At 42.7% G+C, this 20028-nt stretch overlaps 2 protein-coding genes across 4 annotated transcripts; one reads left to right on the top strand and one right to left on the bottom strand.

The window, feature by feature from the left end:
• Positions 1 to 1830: 1830 nt before the first annotated feature.
• LOC112232392 (proteasome subunit beta type-4-like) lies at positions 1831 to 6102 on the bottom strand. Its single transcript, XM_024399395.1, has 7 exons — positions 5942 to 6102; positions 5229 to 5435; positions 3450 to 3596; positions 2890 to 2971; positions 2423 to 2539; positions 2209 to 2297; positions 1831 to 1995 (listed from the first exon to the last, which is right to left on the bottom strand). Exons 1-7 carry the CDS (start codon positions 6055 to 6057, stop codon positions 1983 to 1985), a joined length of 771 nt encoding a protein of 256 aa, XP_024255163.1. The 5' UTR covers positions 6058 to 6102; the 3' UTR covers positions 1831 to 1982.
• Positions 6103 to 6622: 520 nt separating this feature from the next.
• Positions 6623 to 19733, top strand: rfx5 (regulatory factor X, 5). Of its 3 annotated transcripts, none has more exons than XM_024399392.2 (11): positions 6623 to 6719; positions 14943 to 15092; positions 15270 to 15303; positions 15398 to 15480; positions 15982 to 16065; positions 16601 to 16726; positions 16938 to 17054; positions 17385 to 17463; positions 17582 to 17780; positions 17976 to 18073; positions 18208 to 19733. In XM_024399392.2, exons 2-11 carry the CDS (start codon positions 14983 to 14985, stop codon positions 19261 to 19263), a joined length of 1986 nt encoding a protein of 661 aa, XP_024255160.1. In that variant the 5' UTR covers positions 6623 to 6719; positions 14943 to 14982; the 3' UTR covers positions 19264 to 19733. The 3 variants fall into 3 exon arrangements, with proteins under 3 accessions (XP_024255160.1, XP_024255161.1, XP_024255162.1); XM_024399393.2 differs by having other exon boundaries at positions 17976 to 18070; XM_024399394.2 differs by lacking the exon at positions 15982 to 16065.
• The last annotated feature ends 295 nt before the right edge of the window (positions 19734 to 20028 follow it).

The raw sequence follows: 20028 nt of genomic DNA on the forward strand, positions 1-20028 counted from the left end.
AGACCCATGATGCGGCGCACAATTGGTCAAGCGTCGTCCGGGTTAGGCCGGCTGGGATGTCCTTGTCCCATCGTGCTTTAAATGACATTTTATTGGTCACATACACATTTAGCAGATGTTATTACGGGTGTAGCGACATGTGTGAGCGACTCATTGTGGCGGGCCGGGAGTGCCTGCAAGCTGATTGTCGCTAGCTGGACAGTGTTTCCTCCGACACATTGGTGCAGCTGGCTTCAAGGGTTAAGCAAGCAGTGTGGTTTGGCAGGGTCGTTTCGGAGGACGCATGGCTCTCGACCTTCGCCTCTTCCGAGGCCATAGGGGAGTTTCAGCGATGGGACAAGACTAACTACCAAATTGGGGAGAACGTTTTGTTTTTTTTAAGAGCAAAATGTCACTTCTAGTAGGGATCGTTTGATATACACTGCTCAAAAAAATAAAGGGAACACTAAAATAACACATCCTATATCTGAATGAATGAAATATTCTTATTAAATACTTTTTTCTTTACATAGTTGAATGTGCTGACAACAAAATCACACAAATTATCACTGGAAATCAAATTAATCAACCCATGGAGGTCTGGATTTGGAGTCACACAAAATTAAAGTGGAAAACCACACTACAGACTGATCCAACTTTGATGTAATGTCCTTAAAACAAGGTCATTTGGCAGTGCTCCTCCTTGCACAAAGGCGGAGGTAGCGGTCCTGCTGCTGGGTTGTTGCCTTCCTACGGCCTGGCATGTCTCCTGGTAGCGCCTCCATGCTCTGGACACTACGCTGACAGACACAGCAAACCTTGCCAAATCTCGCATTGATGTGCCATCCTGGATGAGCTGCACTACCTGAGCCACTTGTGTGGGCTGTAGACTCCATCTCATGCTACCACTAGAGTGAAAGCACCGCCAGCATTCAAAAGTGACCAAAACATCAGCCAGGAAGCGGTCTGTGGTCCCGACCTGCAGAATCACTCCTTTATTGGGGTGTCTTGCTAAATGCCTACAATTTTCACCTGTCTATTCCATTTGCACAACAGCATGTGAAATGTATTGTCAATCAGTGTTGCTTCCTAAGTGGACAGTTTGATTTCACAGAAGTGTGATTGACTTGGAGTTACATTGTGTTAAGTGTTCCCTTTATTTTTTTGAGCAGTGTATTTAACTTCACTCACTTGTATGATTCTGTATGGCCCCGTGTAGCTCAGTTGGTAGAGCATGGTGCCTGCAACACCAGGGTTGTGGGTTTGATTCCCACGGGGGAACCAGTATGAAAATGTATGCACTCACTACTGTAAGTTGCTCTGGATAAGAGCATCTGCTAAATGACAAATGTATGCTTCACCTAACACCCGTGCCAATATATCCTCCAAAGACTGGCTTCTCTGTTTTTATCACAAAAGTGGATAGACAGGCCATTGCTTCATTTGATCTACTTTTTGTTTATGTACTAAAAGCAATCTAGCCTTTAAAGAAATCCTGTCCACAGCGATAAATTACCTCAAGAAAACCAACTATGCGTTCCAAGGAAATCTCAGATGTCGATGCCTTACCGACTGCTTTCTCTTGGATTTACATCCTACCCTGGGCTCATTTACATATTTTTATTATCACCTGAATGATTCTCCATTTTTAAATAAGAAATAAAGTGTCAAGCCTGCTTTAATGGTGGGTTTTCCTTTGAGGTACTAACAGCGTAGTTCTATTTGGTTGAACCTTTACCCTTAGCTCTGCTTGTGTGTGGACCTTTCCAATTACAGAATATAAATCTAATTTCTCAGAACTTCACATTTATTTTAAGCCTGATTGTCATTCAAGTTTAAATAACTCACCCATTCAGAAATTTACATTTATTTTTCATATTACAAAAGTGGGAAAAACTAAATTGGTTACATAGCAGCCTTATCAAAGCGCTAACATTTTAGAATGTCATGGAACAGACTGATAGTGTGGGTTAACGTACAGTCCTGAATCGCCAACATCGTCCTTATTCAAACCCACTGCAAAAGAAAATAAAATTACATTTTCATATCACTTAAGATAAACTAATCTACAATGTATCTTCAGTTAAATGCTATAATCAATTTAGGACAAATGACAGCTTTAAACAATTTCCTATCAAGTGATGTACTACACACAAGTACACTAAACATGCCAACTTCATGGACACTTCTGACTGGACAGTCACGATGATTCATGTGGCTATAACCTACCTGACCATGTGGGCAATTTCCCAGTTGGTCTCACAGGACATGGGGCCAACAATCTCCACACCTTCTTCTGTCACAATGGCAATCTCATGCTAAAAACAGTCAAAACATCAGTCATGTCACAAATGGCTATGAGACTGGTAGCATCAAAAACAAAAATTCACTATATGCTGTTGAAAATAACTAATTCAGGAGTGTTACGAGACTAACGACTCACCCTGTTGTAGGAGCGAGCATCGCGATAGTACAGCACTTTAAGGCAGCGCTCAATCAGCGCTCGCGCCTCATCCTTAGTGATCTCCACCTTGTTCTCCACCACCTCCCTCATCAGGGGCTGCATGGACACACAGAATAACCTTAAACCCATATGTACTGCAAGGGTCTTTGTTGAACTCTAACTGTGGAACATTCATTTTTACCATGAAGTAGTAGATGCATCATGCAGTACAGATTACACTCATTCCTTTTCTTATCCCTGAAGGGGTTGCCACTATTTCTATGAAAAAGTGTAGCTCGACGACTTTAAAAATAAATGACTACTCCAGCCAATCACGGGAATAGAAACTATGGCATTTTATCTTTGATTTATAAAAGATACATTCTAAACTATGAAATGTATAGAAGTTATTACTGCCTCTCAATATTAGTCCCCTCATGTGTGTTCATTAGCTTATTTGTCCTCACCTGGGCCAGGTAAGCACCAAAGCCTGTCGCCACTGTAGGTGCCTCATAGGCCACACCCAGCTTGTCCACGTAGCCCAGGAAGCTAGAGAAATACAAGATGACAAGTTATGCATTTATTTTGACGTAGCTAGTTACAATATTTATAGCTGCAGGTCTCAAGTCAGTTTGATGTTAACATCAAGACCTATGAGGTTTGTTAAAATGGGCGGCAGCGTAGCCTAGTGGTTAGAGCGTTGGACTAGTAACCGAAAGGTTGCAAGAGTTCAACACGGACCCTTGCTGACAAGGTACAAATCTGTCGTTCTGCCCCTGAACAAGGCAGTTAACCCACTGTTCCTAGGCTGTCATTGAAAATAAGAATTTGTTCTTAACTGACTTGCCTAGTTAAATAAAAGGTAAAATAAAAAAGGCAAAAACTAACCAGGGTCATGGTTAAACTATTCGATCTAACATGACAACATTGTCAACGGGCACTCCTAAATTGCTAAGCAATTTCAAGAGTTCCACATCTCGGCATAGCTTCTGATAAGGACAAAAAATCTGCTGAAAAATCATCCCACCTCTCGCCGTTGTAGAATCCACCAACGACCACAGTGTTCCACAGTGGGTTCATCTTGCTGCGGCGGTTGTACATTACCCGTGTCAACCAGGAGTGAATGGCTTTGGGGCTGTAGCTGTGACCGTCCCCCAGGAGCTCCTCATCGATCCTGGGATGCAAACACACAGACCTGATCAGTGGTGGTCCCAGGGAGATAACCAAGAAAAGGTTTCAGCACCCCAAAGTGAGGGAAATGACTCCTTATAGCCAGAAACCATTAAAACAAAGAGATCCTGCCCCAATCTCCTTAAAACCCATTATTATACTTTGTATCAATGATCCAGACCCTATACTCCAATCTATCTGCAAACATCTGCTTCCGTTAGTTTTCCATCTCCAGAAGTATACACCAAGGATGTCCTCTTCATTGTTAATTGCCTTCTCTCAAACCCGTAGTCAGTCTGCTATGATCCTATTACAATCTATGGCACCAAATATCTATACTGATGACATTATTCTTCCAGATTGTTTCTCACTCTTTTCCCCACCTTTTAGATATCTTTAATACTTTTAGCAAAATTGCAGGCTACAAGATCAATTGGGGGAAGTCTGCTTTACTACCACTGAACAATAGACGAGAGTAATCTATTCCGTTAAACATCCCAGTGGTCCAGTATTTTAGATATCTGGGAGTACAAATGTATCCCTCCTTGCAAAATATTGTACTGAATCATGTAAAAAGAAATGTACATAAATTATGTAATAATAATAATTAAATTCAATTGCGTTTTTCAGTGGTTAAAATGAACACCCTTCCACAATTTTTTTCAGTATCAATGCTCCCTGTAGCACCACCTGGGCTCCCGAATGGCACAGCGGGGCATCGCAGTGGCACTGCATCACTACAGTCCCTAGTTCGATTCCAAGCTGTATCACATCCAGTGTGATTGGGAGTCCCATAGGGTGTGTTTGGCCGTCATTGTAAATAAGAATTGGTTCTTAACTGACTTGCCTAGTTAAAATAAGGTTACATTTTTAACAAATTGTCAACAAACAAAAGAATTGTCAAAAAAAATTGTCTTGGAAAAAAATGTACTCCTTAATCTCCATGTATCTGGAGGGGGTAAAAACCCAAGTACGTTCAGAAATTATGGGGGATGGCTCATTCCAAGATGTCCAACAAAAGCACAACCTGCCGAAGCACTTTTTTCTTCTTCTACTTACAATTACGTTCGGCTAGGAGCGGTTATGTGGTACCTTGGGAAACCAAGTTTAATCCCCATCCCTTTCACAAGTTACTGCTTAGAAAAAGAGGTCTTGCATCTGAAATGTATTCTCTTCTAGTAAAGACCTCATCCTAGCAACTTTCAATTTGGCTGATTAGGGGAAAAAAGTTGGAGTTTAACTCAACCTCATTCCTTAATTATTCCCTCATGTTGTGCATATTCATATACTTCTGTCAATGGATAATATCTGTATATAAAAAATGTTGACACTAGCATATGCAAACGCACTGATGTCATTGACAGAGATAGTCAGATCTGCTTCTGTGTGCCAATGTCAGTGAGTTAAGCATACAAAGCTAAGGGCATCTCTTGCGGTTTCTCCTTTCTAGAACCAACCTATTATTATGAATGCTACTATATTATGAACTACTCCATTTTCTGTGTATGTGCCCTTTAAGAGTCAACAATAAATAAATTAAAACAAAAACATATATATACTTTTAAAACATGTAAATATTCACCATAAAGGACCAAGACAGCATATCCGATTTTTCTGAAAGAAACCTCAAACTTACACCATCTGTTCGATTATCTGCTTCATGTACTGGTAGTCTGCGTAGTCACCGGAAGCGCCCAGGATGGTGGTGTCATTCACCTTCATGAGACGAGAGATGTTACGGAACCGTGCCAGGGAACCATAGGAGCCCAGCATGTCAGCTGCGATGATGACTCCACCTGTAAACTTCACTCCCAACACTGATGTTCCCGTCACCATGGGGTTTCTAAAGTTTAGGGAGGGGAAAATGTAGATGGTTTGTCATGGGAAAGTTTTACTAGCCAACGTTACACTAAAAATGCAATACAGAGGAATGCATGCTCAACGTCCATTTAGGCTCATGCACGCGCATATATAACATATATGGCGGGAGTAGGACTAGCTACATAATATGCTTCTATAGTATCCTTCGTGATGGTGAGTTTGTTAGCTACCTCACTGCCATGTCATACTAGCATTAGCTACCGTAAGCGCAATATGATTAGGTAGATAACTGGCGAGGCATAGATGGACAACTTCACGTCAGTCAATTTGTGCGAAATAGAATAAGATAGCGCGTAAACATATTCAGTTTAGCTAACTATAGTAGCCCAACTAAATAATAGGGCAGTAGTCAGTGAGCTAACGTTAACTACATCGGCTAGCTCCACCATGATGATACAGCACTGCAGCGTACCGAGGAAATCGAAAGTGGGATGACATTAGGGTCTCCACTCAAAAGTATTTACTTACAGAGTGTGTTTGATAGGTCCGCATCCTGGGGCTAAACTGCTGCCAGGAAATGAATAAAATTGTCCGGGTTTTGGTCCATTCTCCCAGAAATTGAGCTTCAAACCGCTTGGATCCATGTTACAAATTTGCGGATGTGACGACACAGCTGCTCGTGTTGTGTTCTTTTGCAAAGATTATGGGATACAGGAAGCAGACAATTCTAACAAAAGCCAAACATTATGTATCTTATTTATAACCACATGTAAACCTTAACCCGAAGTATAATAAAGAAAACAAGAAACTCATCAATAACTGTTAGTTTTATTATAAATATTCGATGATTTAGTCAGAAGGAAAGGAGTAAAATCAGAGGAGAGTTAAATTGCACTAGATGCTGATCCAAGGTCAGGTTTACGTTTCCTGTGTTTAGAAGGCGACGTTAGGATAGTGTTGTAAACTGATTCTAGATCTGTGCATGGGGTAAGTTAGCCCAAAAGGAAATAAAATATTCATATATGGGTAAACCAATCAAGTTACTGTCACTAGGCAGAATTTTCTTAGACGAGCCATCAGCTCAGTTACTGGGCAGACCAACCATAACGCCTCCTATCAGAATAATATTTAGCAAGAAAATAAAGCAATTGAACCAATAGAATTTAACTTACACTTGGTATCCGAGTAGAATTAGAACAATCCACCAATTGGAATTTACGTTTGCTTTGTAGTCAGGCAGACATGACATATTTGTCCAATCACAAAAAAAATCTGAAAGGGGATTTTTGCTGTATCTTTGGCTCAGGTACTTTCTTTTTCTTTTATAAAATAAATAGTCAAATAGGTTTTTATTATATATATCGCCGAATAATATGCGCAATTTAAACATTACTTTGATATATTGTTGAAAAAGTTTGAATTCTGTTACAATTAATGTTTCAAAAGGTGTTTCATTGCTTGGTAATGCTAGCCCAGCTAGCTAGCTATCAAGTTTAGCTAACGTTAGTCACTTGCTAAGATGAAATACTAGTATTCAGTGAATTTACATGTGTTAAATGCCTATCAAACTAGCTTATTTGTTCTTCGCTTGTTATATGTGCTTTCTATTCCCAAAAAACTGACCTCCAGTGTGTGCCAAGCCAGATGGCTAGCTAGGAAGCTAGCTACGGTGAATTGAAACATGTTGTGTCGATAAAGCGGGAAGTATGCAAATTGCAAGCGCATGACCATAGAATAGCACAAGCTGTGACATGAAAAAGCCATTGTTAACCATCTCAAATAATGGAATTCGCTAGCTAGCTGAGAATGAAGCGAGTAGTTTGCAACGCTAGTGAGAAAAAGACCCATGTCATGGCAGGTATTGGTACGCCAAAACCATGCCTCATAGTATTTCGGCACCGTGCTAGTGACAGCCGGGTAAACCAGCTTGACAGCGGCTGCACTCTGTCAATACGCCATTGTATTATGCCAATCAAGCTTTATAATTAGGAACACTTCTTTTTTTATTATCCTACGTAATCGCCAGTTTGTCATGTTTTGGAAATGCAGACAGCATCGTGCATGTTTCACTCACAAGTATTATTATTTTTCCAGACACTGATAGTGCGTTGGGTGCCGTAGTGGGAGTGTCCCTGGCTGTTCAACTGATTGACTTATTTTCTATTTAGGGGACAGCCTTGTAGCTGCAATAGTGTGCAGCTGCAGCCCACAATTCGGGGTGTTCCTGCATGTGGCCACCCTTGAGCATCCCATTGGTTCCTTCATGAACCCCCCCATGAGCATCCAATTGGTTTCTGGATAAATGCCCCCTCCTCGATGTCTTCATGCATATGACACTTTTGAATGTGGAGTCAAAAGGAAAGTACAAGTATTATGTGAGTTTTTTGGCGGAGTCCGCCTCGATGTCCTTCGCTCCCTCCTGCCCTCATTGTATTTAACAGAACTGCAGGAAAACAGTGCCCAACAAGCCGGGGCGAAGGACACTGTCTTCCGGTCGCCCCCACCTCCTGCTAGCACGGGAGGCTGGGGGGACAACATGTGCTAGCGAACTAGCTAGCTTGTTAGCGACACTGTGCTAGTTTGCTAATTAGCTAGGGCACGGTGTCGCCCCCGCCTCCCACCTGCTGTGGAAGTCGTGTCCTTCACCCCTGCCTGTCGGGAACAGCTTTCTGTTGTGGGCCGACAGGCGGTGGTGAAATACAGTTTCTACCGGTCGCCCCCTGGAGCGACACCGTGTGTTAGTTAACTTGATAGTTAGGGACACCGTGCGCTTGCTAGCACACTGTGTCGCTCCTGCCTGCTGTGTCCTTCGCTCCCGCCCGCCCGCCGAACGCCTGCCCTCATCTTAGTTAACAGAACTGCAGGATAACAGTGCATGACAGGTGGGGACAAAATACACTGTCTACCGGTGTACGGGCTAGCTAACTACCGGTGTCGCCCCTGCCCCTTCTTCTGTGGGGTGTATTGGCGGCTGGCATCCAACATTACTGTGCATTAATACCACCTACTGTACTGGAGCGCTCCCACCTGTCCGAGTTTAATAATTTAGCAATAGAAAGAGGGTAATGCAGATGCAGGAATGTCCCGAATTGCACCCTTCTGTGTAGCTGTAGCACGCATCACTGTACTTGATTTTGGCTATACAGTACACACCAAACTCAGATTTTTCTCATTAAAAAAATATGCTCATATTGATACATTGAATATATTGACACAAGATTGAAATGAAAAGAAAAAAATACTATTTCACTTCTTCAGTACTATTCTTCATTTAATAATCCTGACCTGAAACAATAATGAGAGTGAGAAAGTTAGAGAGAGGGTCGAAGATCATACCCCCAAGACATGCTAACCTCTCACCATTACCAATAACAGGGGAGGTTAGCATGTCTTGGGGTTATGATATTTGACCCTCTGTAACTTCCTTTCTCACTCATCATTATTAACTATTCATTTCAGGACTATCCGTAATCATGGAATCATCCATATTAGGATAATGTAGAAGTGTTTAGAAACATATTCTGTTCTTATTTACAATAAAAGTTACTCCAAAATGACACAATACATTTACCATTAAATTTATAATTGGGCACAAAATAATCTGAAACACAACCAAAACTAAATGCAAATACATCCAACAAGTTTGTAGAGTCACACGCTTGATGTAGTCATTGCGTGCTAGGAATATGGGACCAAATCCTACATTTTGACTACTTTATATATAAGAATCTTTAGGGGTGTTAATAATTTTGACCCCTACCTTTTTGCGAGAAAAAACTATTACTTGTTTCAACAAAATATCTTTCTCTGAGCAATTTTATTAGTATAAAATAATATACAGTGCCTTCAGAAAGTATTCATACCCCTTGACTTATTCCACATTTTATTACAGCCTATTTTCAAGATGGATAAAATATATATTTTTCTCTACCATCTACACACAATACCCAATAATGACAGTGAAAATGACTGTTATTAAAAATGTTGGCAAATTTATTGAAAAAAAAAACCTTCAAATTTGTGGATTAGGCTATTTCAACCACACTCATTGCAGACTAGTGTTCAAAATCGAGCACATAGCCATGCAATCTCCATAGACAAACATTGGCAGTAGAATGGACCGTATTGAAGAGCTCAGTGCCTTTCAATGTGGCACTGTCATAGGATGCCACCTTTCCAACAAGTAAGTTAGTCAAATTTCTGCCCTGCTAGAGCTGCCCCGGATCAACTTTAAGTGCTGTTACTGTGAAGTGTAAACATCTAGGCGCAACAACGGTTCAGCCGCGAAGTGGTAGGCCACACACGCTCACAGAATGGGACCGCCGAGTGCTGAAGCGTGTAGGAATCGTCTGTCCTTGGTTGTAACATTCACTACCGAGTTCCAAACTGCTTCTCGGAGCAGCTTCATGAAATGGGTTTCCATGGTCGAGAAGCCACACACAAGCCCAAGATCACCATGCGCAAAGCCAAATGTCGGCTACAGTGGTGTAAAGCTCTCCGCTATTGGATTCTGGAGCAGTGGAAAGGTGTTCTCTGGAGTGATTAATCACGCTTCACCATCTGGCAGTCCGACGGAAGAATCTGGGTTTGGCGGATGCCAGAAGAACGCTACCTGCCCAAATGCATAGTGCCAACTGTAAAGTTTGGTGGAGGACGAAAAATGGTCCTGGGCTGTTTTTCATGGTTTGGGCTACGCCCCTTAGTTCCAGTGATGGAAATCTTAACGCTACAGCATACAATGACATTCTAGACGATTCTGTGCTTCCAACTTTGTGGCAACAGTTTGAGGAAGGCCCTTTCCTGTTTCAGCATGATAATGCACCCGTGCACAAAGCGAAGTCCATACAGAAAAGGTTTGTCGAGATAGTTGTGGAAGAACTTGTTACACCCGAGTCAAAAATTTGTAGAAGCACCTTTGGCAGCGATTACAGTTGTCTTTATGGGTAAGTCTCTAAGCTTTTCAGACCTGGATTGTGCAACATTTGCCAATTATTATTTCCAAAATTCTTCAAGATCTGTCAATTTGGTTGTTGAACATTGCTAGACAACCATTTTCAGGTCTTGCAATAGATTTTCATGAAGAGTTAAGTCAAAACTGTAATTTGGCTACTCAGGAACATTAACTGTCTTCTTCGTAAGCAACTTCAGTATAGATTTGGCCTTATGTTTTAGGTTATTGTCCTGCTGAAAGGTGAATTGATCTCCAAGTGTCTGGTGGAAAGCAGATTGAACCAGGTTTACCTCTAGGATTTTGCCTGTGCTTAGCTCCATTCCATTTATTTTTTATCCTGAACAATGCTCTAGTCCTTAACGATTACAAGCATACCCGTAACATGATGCAGCCACCACTACGCTTGAAAATATGGAGAGTGGTATTCAGTAATGTGTTGTATTGGATATGCCCCAATCATAACACTTTGTATTCAGGACAAAAAGTGAATTGCTTTGCCACATTTTTTTCATTATTACTTTAGCGCCTTGTTAAAAACAGGCAGTGGTGTTTAGTGAGTCCGCCAGATCAGAGGCAGTAGGGATGAGCAGGGATATTGTCTTGATAGGCGCTTGAATTAGACCCTTTTCCTGTCCTGCTAAGCATTCCAAATGGAGCAAGTACTTTTGGGTGTCTGGGAAAATGTATGGAGTAAAAACAAAATTATTTTCTTTAGGAATGTAGTGAAATAAAAGTTGTCAAAAATATAAAGTAAAATACAGATACCCCTAAAAACTACTTAAGTATTACTTTAAAGCATTTTTACTCAAGTACTTTACACCACTGCAAACAGGACACATGTTTTGGAATATTTTTTATTCTGTACAGGCTTCCTTCTTTTCACTCTGTCAATTAGGTTAGTATTGTGGAGTTACTACAATGTTGTTGATCTATCCTCAGTTTTCTCCTATCATAGCCATAACATTCTGTAACTGTTTTAAAGTCAACATTGACTTCATGGTGAAATCCCTGAGTGGTTTCCTCTACGAAACTGAGTTAGGAAGGACCCCTGTATCTATGTAGTGATTGGGTGAATTGATATACCATCCAAAGTGTAATTAATAAGTTTACCATTCTTCAAGAGATATTCAATGTCTGCCTTTTTACATGTTTACCCATCTACCAATAGGTGCCCTTCTTTGTGAGGCATTGGAAAACCTCCCTGGTCTTTGTGGTTGAATCTGTGCTTGAAATTCACTGCTCAACTGAGGGACCTTACTCATAATTGTATGTGTATGGTACAGAGATGAGGTAGTCATTCAAAAATCATGCTAAACACTATTATTGCACAGAGTCCATGCAACATATTAAGTGACTTATTAAGCAAATTTTAAATTCAGTCTGCAACACAACAAAATGTGGAAAAAGTCAAGGGGTGTGAATACTTTCTAAAGGCACTGTAATTTTCCAATTATTATTTTTTAATACAATATAGCTCAGTATTTGAATTATTTATTTTATACAGTCATTATGTAACGATTGTCTGTGGTGGAAGAAGGTGAGGACCAAAGCGCAGCGTGGTAAGTGTTCATATTTTTAATAAAATAACTGAACACTGAACAAAACAATAAACGACAAACGAACAGTCCCGTAAGGTGAATAGAAAAAACACTAAACAGGAAATAATCACCCACAAAAAACAGGTGGGAAAAGGCACCTGACACCTGCCTCTGATTGAGAACCATACCAGGCCAAACACAAAACCACAACATAGAAAAAAAAGAACTACCCACCCCAACTCACGCCCTGACCAAACTAAAACAAAGACATAACAAAGGAGCTAAGGTCAGAACGTGACACATTATTGCTAATTTTTTATCAAAGGTGTCAATAATTTGGGACCTCTGTATACAGTGAGGCAAAAAAGTATTTAGTCAGCCACCAATTATGCAAGTTCTCCCACTTAAAAATATGAGAGAGGCCTGTAATTTTCATCATAGGTACACTTCAACTATGACAGACAAAATCAGAAAAAAAAAATCCAGAAAATCACATTGTATGAATTTTTATGAATGTATTTGCAAATTATGGTGGAAAATAAGTATTTGGTAAATAACAAAAGTTTCTCAACACTTTGTTATATACCCTTTGTTGGCAATGACAGAGGTCAAACATTTTCTGTAAGACTTCACAAGGTTTTCACACACTGTTGCTGGTATTTTGGCCCATTCCTCCATGCAGATCTCCTCTAGAGCAGTGATGTTTTAGGGCTGTTGTTGGGCAACACGGACTTTCAACTCCCTCCAAAGATTTTCTATGGGGTTGAGATCTGGAGACTGGCTAGGCCACTCCAGGACCTTGAAATGCTTCTTACCAAGCCACTCCTTCGTTGCCCGGGCGGTGTGTTTGGGATCATTGTCATGCTGAAAGACCCAGCCACGTTTCATCTTCAATGCCCTTGCTGATGGAAGGAGGTTTTCACTCAAAATCTTACGATACAAGGCCCCATTCATTCTTTCCTTTACACGGATCAGTCGTCCTGGTCCCTTTGCAGAAAAACAGCCCCAAAGCATGATGTTTCCACCCCCATGCTTCACAGTATGTATGGTGTTCTTTGGATGCAACTCAGCATTCTTTGTCCTCCAAACACGACAAGTTACATTTTTACCAAAATGTTCTATTTTGGTTTCATCTGACCGTATGACATTCTCCCTATCTTCTTCTGGATCATCCAAATGCTCTCTAGCAAACTTCAGACGGGCCTGGACATGTACTGGCTTAAGCAGGGGGACACGTCTGGCACTGCAGGATTTGAGTCCCTGGCGGCGTAGTGTGTTACTGATGGTAGGCTTTGTTACTTTGGTCCCAGCTCTCTGCAGGTCATTCACTAGGTCCCCCCGTGTGGTTCTGGGATTTCTGCGTAGCCAGGTGCTAAAATAGAACTTGGTTCTATTTTAGATGCGCTGTCAGTCCTGCCTCTCCCATCTACTCGTTGGTTTTTAGGAGCATATACCCACGTGGGTGATTGAAAGATGAACGAGGTCCACACTCCAGTCCAGTTGGTTGCAGTAAGGCACCTTAAAGTTGGTTGCCAACTGCCATATAAAATCCACAGAAGAAGATGACTGAACTAGGAGAGATTACTAGAAACTAACTAGGTTTCCCCTTTTATTTTTGGATTAATTGTCAGAGGAGAGAACACATGATTTTGTGACTCAAAATAGGTCGATATTCTACAAAGATCCAGCAGAAAAGGACCCTGTACATGTAATTCCCAGTGTTTATATCCCAGGACAAATTATCTAGCAACAGCAAGCTAGCTAGCTAAATATCCATTAATGTTTCATAAATTTCGACCTGTCCACAAATGAATATAGTTCAGAGTTAATTTTGATATTTCTACCTCTGTGTCCTGATCACGTCTGGTGGGGATAGACAAACTCAACATGCAAACGCGGGTCACAAAAATCTAAATTAGCATGACACGAGCTGAATTAAATGTAAACAGATTTTTTTTAAATCTTGGTATATGCTCAGTGCTCCGTTGACATTTTCACAGAGATACACTTGTTTTTGTGAGAAATCTTGTAAAAAAGATAAGGGATTTTGAATTAATATGAAAAGTGTATACTAAAATAAGAAAATACTACATGTCATGTCTCAAAATCGATATCCATCTTACCTCTATATTGTTTTATGTCCTGCGGATTCGAGAAGAAAGATGACGAGTTAAACAGCAAAGTGAGCGTGTCATATAGCCAATAGCCTTAATTCTCTCACATAATCCAGCCTAGTTGATGCAACTTTCCAGACTTTTGTACCACTTTTCAATAAATGTTAATCACATACTCACGGACAGTTTCCTTGTTGAGATTCAATTGGCACATACGCATTTGTGTTGCCATCATATTTTTTTAATTTAACATTTATTTTACTAGGCAAGTCAGTTAAGAACAAATTCTTATTTACAATGATGGCCTACCGGGGAACAGTGAGTTAACTGCCTTGTGGCAGAACGACAGATTTGTACCTTGTCAGCTCGGGGATTTGATGACTGAAGAGGCCCAACGCTCTAACCTGTTGAGCACTGAGCAAACAGTCAATGGTTGTATTTGACATTTATTTTTTAAGAGTATGGATTTCAGCAATCAAAGAAAGACATGCAACTACAGAGGATAAACATAGGTAAGGGTTTAGTCATAGATTATTATTTTTTTTAAGTATTGACCTTGGGCGAATCGATGTAATTGGAGCTGAATTCCAAGCCTGGTCTCTGCTCCACTCCATTGGTGGATTTAATCAGAAACTAACTCCTATCAGTACTACCATCATCATAGTCAGATATAATCCATAGTTTCCATTTGGATTTAAATGAAACGAAATGAAGGCTTCTGTCTTGTCTTGTTGGGCAGCTTATCAGTTGAAAATTCACTAACATCGTGCATGTCCAATAAAGAGCGTTATTGGATGTGGAGGGATAGATTTAACATCCTCAACTAAAACTAAAAGTTGCTTTTAAAATATCAAATGACAGCCCCCAGCAAATTCCACAGTGCTTAGAACAGTGTTATAACGTTTACCCTCCTCTCCTCATTTCAGAGGCCTCAGGGTGTGTTTGCCACCGCTGTGTGAGCAAACAATGACGGAGGACAGGCTGAAGGCGGACCCCTCCAAGCAGGAGGGGCTGGACTCAGTAGAGGGAGACACAGAGCCCAGCCTGCTGCTGCAGAAACTAAAGAGCAACATCTCGTATGTCCCACCCCTCTGTCCACACAGCCACTGCTTAAATCATCAAAATGTACTAAAATATTGTGTAGTATCAGCACCCTCTCCAACATTTCCTGCCATTTATCTCATACAGCTTATCCATCAGTGTCATTAGAAAGTCTGCAGAAATGTGTTTGTAATAGCTGTTTCTTTTCGCAGTAAGAATGTACAGGGCAAAGTGGACGTTATCCTGGTGAGTACCAAGACATCTTTGGTATTGCTCTGTGTATGAATTGCCTTGTCTATGAATGACCCAGATTGTATCCTATGTCTCACCTACCCCACAGCAAGATGTGCAGCGCTTCTCTGACAACGACAAACTCTACCTTTACCTCCAGCTGCCTTCTGGTCCCAGTTCAGGGGAGAAAAGGTGAGCATCATTATCATCAGAAATCACTCTGGGTCTAGCACTCTATGATTGTCCTCCTGGAGGGACATATTTGTGGCTCTTCAGGTGACTGAAGAGGCTGATGTATGACTCACAAATCCCACTGAAGAGGCCAGTGTGTGTGTGGTGGTAGTGGCTGATAGTGGTTGATGTTTATCGTCTCCTTTCGTTGTTGCCGCTTGTCCTCAGTGGCACGGTGGAGGTATTTTTCATGATGTGCAGCCCTACCGTGGATGGCCTTCCTCCATTTTGTTTTATTTCCATTCAGTCCATTAGAGATACATTAGGTGTCATGCAAGCAAGCGTTGCCGCAGTGGTCCATCCAGAAGGGGGTGCATTGTACCTACCTGCTGGTGGTTTTAAGTTTAGTTTTGATCTGGATGTTATTGTGTGCGTTTGAGATGCAGAGATTCAACAGACCATGCAGATCTATGTATCTCGAACATGCACGCATCTCCAAATTCCCCAAACTCTTTTTCTCAGTCTGGCAATGGCCCCGCTGGCACAACTTAGGCGGTGGTGTATTTCTGCATCGATGTCAGCTTTGGAGGAGAGAACACTGCCAAGGTAAGGGAAGAGGTCCACGTTTTCATGGGTGTTATTGTCAACATGTATACAAAGCTCAATAACCCAGTCACATACTGACTTCCCCCCATAACACTTTACACTTAAAACGATTCATAAATGCTATTATAAGTAGTTTATAAACTATAAATGATTTAGTTAGTTTATAAATCTGTTATAAACAGTTGACACTGACATTTTGTGATTGTTATTTAGTTGCTTGCCAAAATGTGAGTGCATATTGATTATTATTACTATTGCCAGGGCAGCAATGCATGTTTGAGCTGGAATAAAACAGCAGCAACATGAACCTTGTGCTGGCTTTTCATCTTTTTTGGGGGGGGGGGCACCGGTTGAGAAGTTGGGGATGTGTAAATCTCCTCCTTAGATTTTTTAATTTTTTAATGTTCCCCGCCTTAACTTGTTTCAAAATGTCTACATTGAACTGTCGCTTTGTTTCCCGCCACAAGAAAGAAAAAATGTATCAGCAAAACATGGCTGCTGAGATGTACTGCTTTGCTGTGTTTGTCCTGAGCAGCAGCAGCAGTGACCCCAGCTCCTTCAACACAGCTGACCAGCTGCACACCTGCAACTGGATCCGCAGCCACCTGGAGGAGCACGCAGACACCTGCCTGCCCAAGCAAGACGTCTACGAGACATACAAGTAAGTTCATGTCATGAGGCACAGCTGTGACTGTGAGTTACAAATGTACTCGTGAACCCAGACTACCTGGACATCAATAAGAAATGTTTGTTTTCCCGTTTGAAACGCTTTGCTACGGTGTGCCCTAATGAAAACAACCCAGCTAATGTTATGATCTCTTAATGAAAACAACCCAGCTAATGTTATGATCTCTTACACTCTCATCCCCCAGGAGATACTGTGAAAACCTGCAGCACCGGCCTCTGAGTGCTGCCAACTTTGGGAAGATCATCCGTGACATCTTCCCCAACATCAAAGCCCGGAGGCTCGGTGGCAGGGGACAGTCCAAATATCCTTTCAGTCTGTTATGAGGTTGTTTTGGGAGGCCCTTTAAGCATTTTAACGCAATTTTACTTTTGTTTGCCACAACTGCATTGACACCTGTAAATGAAATATTCAAGCGTCTCCCTGAATGCTGGATGGAATTCAGGGATTCACCCATACTTCAATGCATCCTATTTGCATCCTATTTTATATTTTTGCACAATATGGGAAATGTGGATAGAATAATGCCACAGAGTACAAAGGATCAAAAAGTATTACCATAATCTATTGATAAGTGGAGAGGGTGGGGTTCCCCTTTCTGTCTACAGTTATTCCTTAACTCCTCCGCTGACACGTATTGTTATAGTGGAATCCGCAGGAAGACGGTGCTAAACATGCCACTGTTGCCAAACCTGGACCTGAAAAACGACCCAGTATGTATGACTAGCCAACTGCACTTCCTGGTTAGATGATAGCACACTACCATTGCTTTTGCTATAGCTAAGTGCAAAAATGACTGTCAGTAGTGATTAAGGCTGTACGTCCATGTAGTCGGAGCTGACGGAGCTGGTGCAGACCTACAAGCAAGAGGTGACGGAGGCGGCTTGTGAGCTCATCTGTGATTGGGCCCAGAAGATCCTCAAGCGTTCCTTTGACACAGTGGTCGAGATCGCCCGTTTTCTTGTGCAGGAGCACATCGTCAATCCGCGCTGCAGCCAGGCTGAACTTGTCACTTCTGCCGCTATGGCAGGTGAGTCTCAGTGTTTCCATCATACTGTGTTCAGTCGTCCTCGTTACACTGTGTTCAGTCGTCCTCGTTACACTGTGTTCAGTCGTCCTCGTTACACTGTGTTCAGTCGTCCTCGTTACACTGTGTTCAGTCATCTTCAATACCATCCGCAACCATCTTATGGTTGGAATTTCTTGTGGTTTCTCTGTCTCACAGGAGGTCCTGCAAAGCCCCACAAGGTGATCAAGAAGAACCCAGTACCATCCAAAGGAGGTGGGCCAGAGACGGAAGGGAGCGGCTCTGAAGCTAAGGTAGTGAGTGCATCAACAATACCCTTTCAAAGACTAAACGCAAAGTACATGAACACACTGCTGGGCTGGAAGTTGTAATAATGAGCCATGTCTACTTATATTGATTTTATGTAACACAATGATGTTGTTTCTCTCAGAGGGATAAAGACGTTGGGGATCAGTCATTGCCAGGGAAACTGCAGTCCAGTGACAAGCCTATGAAAGGGGCGGAGTCGGTACGCCCGGGGGGTCGCGAATTGCAGGTGGAGGCTCTGATGAAACACTTGCCCCGAATCCTGCCTCGCAGCTCTGTCCCGGAAAAGTCCCAGCTTTCGGTGCGCTCCTCGCCTCCCTCGCTGGCGCCCAAAGACGCAGGCGGCATGAAAGTCATCACAATGACTGCCCTGCCCCAGCAGCAAGGGGGCGCTCTCCCCGTCATGATCCTCCCCCAGAGCGTCAGCCTCTCCTACCCCGACAGGGAAAAAGCCCCATCAATCACTATGGCGCCCGTGGCACCAACCTCGGTGGTGCAGAGGGCTCGCGCAGTGGGCAAACGGGCCCCCGAGGCAGCAAGTGGAGGCCCCGGGCTGGGAGGCACGCCGGCCAAACGGAAACGAGGACGACCCAGGAAGCAACGGCCAGAGGACACCACCCCCCCGCAGCCGCCCCCTCCACCCTTACCCTCAGTCAACCAAGCCCCTATTATGAATTCCCTCACCGGAGGGGTGATCCAGAAAGCCTGCTCTTCCTCCTCCTCCCAGGTGGTGGAGGTCGTATTCCAGGACCAGCAGGCCTTGGTACTAGGTCAGCTGCATTCGGTAGCGGACACAGGTGACCCAGAGCACCGGGGCGTGGTGCTCGAGACTGACCCACGGCCCGTGATGCTGCTGTCAGGGACCAGTCACACAAACTGGGACATGGGCAGGGCCATGGTAGAGGTCATCCAGAGGGCCCCGAGACCACCCACCATCATCACCAAGAACAACAACAACTCCCAGTCTACCCCCCAGCACCGCCTGCCCCTGCCCACTGTGCTGGAGGATCGAGGGGAGGTGGAGATCACCCTCACCCCCGTGGAGCCTTCGGACGATCTGCCGACCCCCACTGGCCAGGCTAGCTCGACCCCCACTGCCCAGGCTAGCTCGGAGGGTGGCCCCACACCCGATGACCGCTCTAAAGAACCTAGCCCTGGCCTTCCTTGTCCCAGAGACTAAGGAGCACTAAGGGACTTTATACTACCCTTAGGGGGAGGATAACCACCCCCAATCATCTTCTCCCAGGTAGTGTCTTCTCCCCGATTGGTGGAAATCCAAGATTGGTAGCGCAGAGAGCCAAGAAGGATCGATGAAGCCTAAACACGATTAATCCCTGTTGACCTTCCGTTTATAACTCTTTGCTGTGACTAACTGCATGTTTGTCTTTGTAATTGTGAGCAGAGAGAGCGATAAAGGCGGTTCCATAGTTCTTATGACGAGGGGGGGGGGTATTTACGGGTTCGGACCTTTTAAGGTATTAAGTGCTACTCTCCCTGAGAGGAACTCCCCTCAGTGTTTATTTTCTTTTAATAATATACAGTTGAAATCGGAAGTTTACATACACCTTAGCCAAATACATTTAAACTCAGTTTTTCATCATTCCTGGCATGTAATCCTAGTAAAACTTCCCTGTCTTTGGTCAATTAGGATCACCACTTTATTTTAAGAATGTGAAATGTCAGAATAACATTTGATTTATTTCAGCTTTTATTTCACATTCCCAGTGAGTCAGAAGTTTACATACACTCAATTAGTATTTGGTAGCATTGCCTTTAAATTGTTTAACTTGGTTCAAATGTTTCGGGTAGCCTTCCACAAGCTTCCCACAATAAGTTGGGTGAATTTTGGCCCATTCCTCTTGACAGAGCTGGTGTAACTGAGTCAGGTTTGTAGGCCTCCTTGTTCACACGCGCTTTTTCAGTTCTGCCCACAAATTTTCTATAG

The sequence above is a fragment of the Oncorhynchus tshawytscha genome, linkage group LG13, assembly GCF_018296145.1.
Source record: "Oncorhynchus tshawytscha isolate Ot180627B linkage group LG13, Otsh_v2.0, whole genome shotgun sequence".
In the NCBI taxonomy this organism is placed as follows: domain Eukaryota; kingdom Metazoa; phylum Chordata; class Actinopteri; order Salmoniformes; family Salmonidae; genus Oncorhynchus; species Oncorhynchus tshawytscha.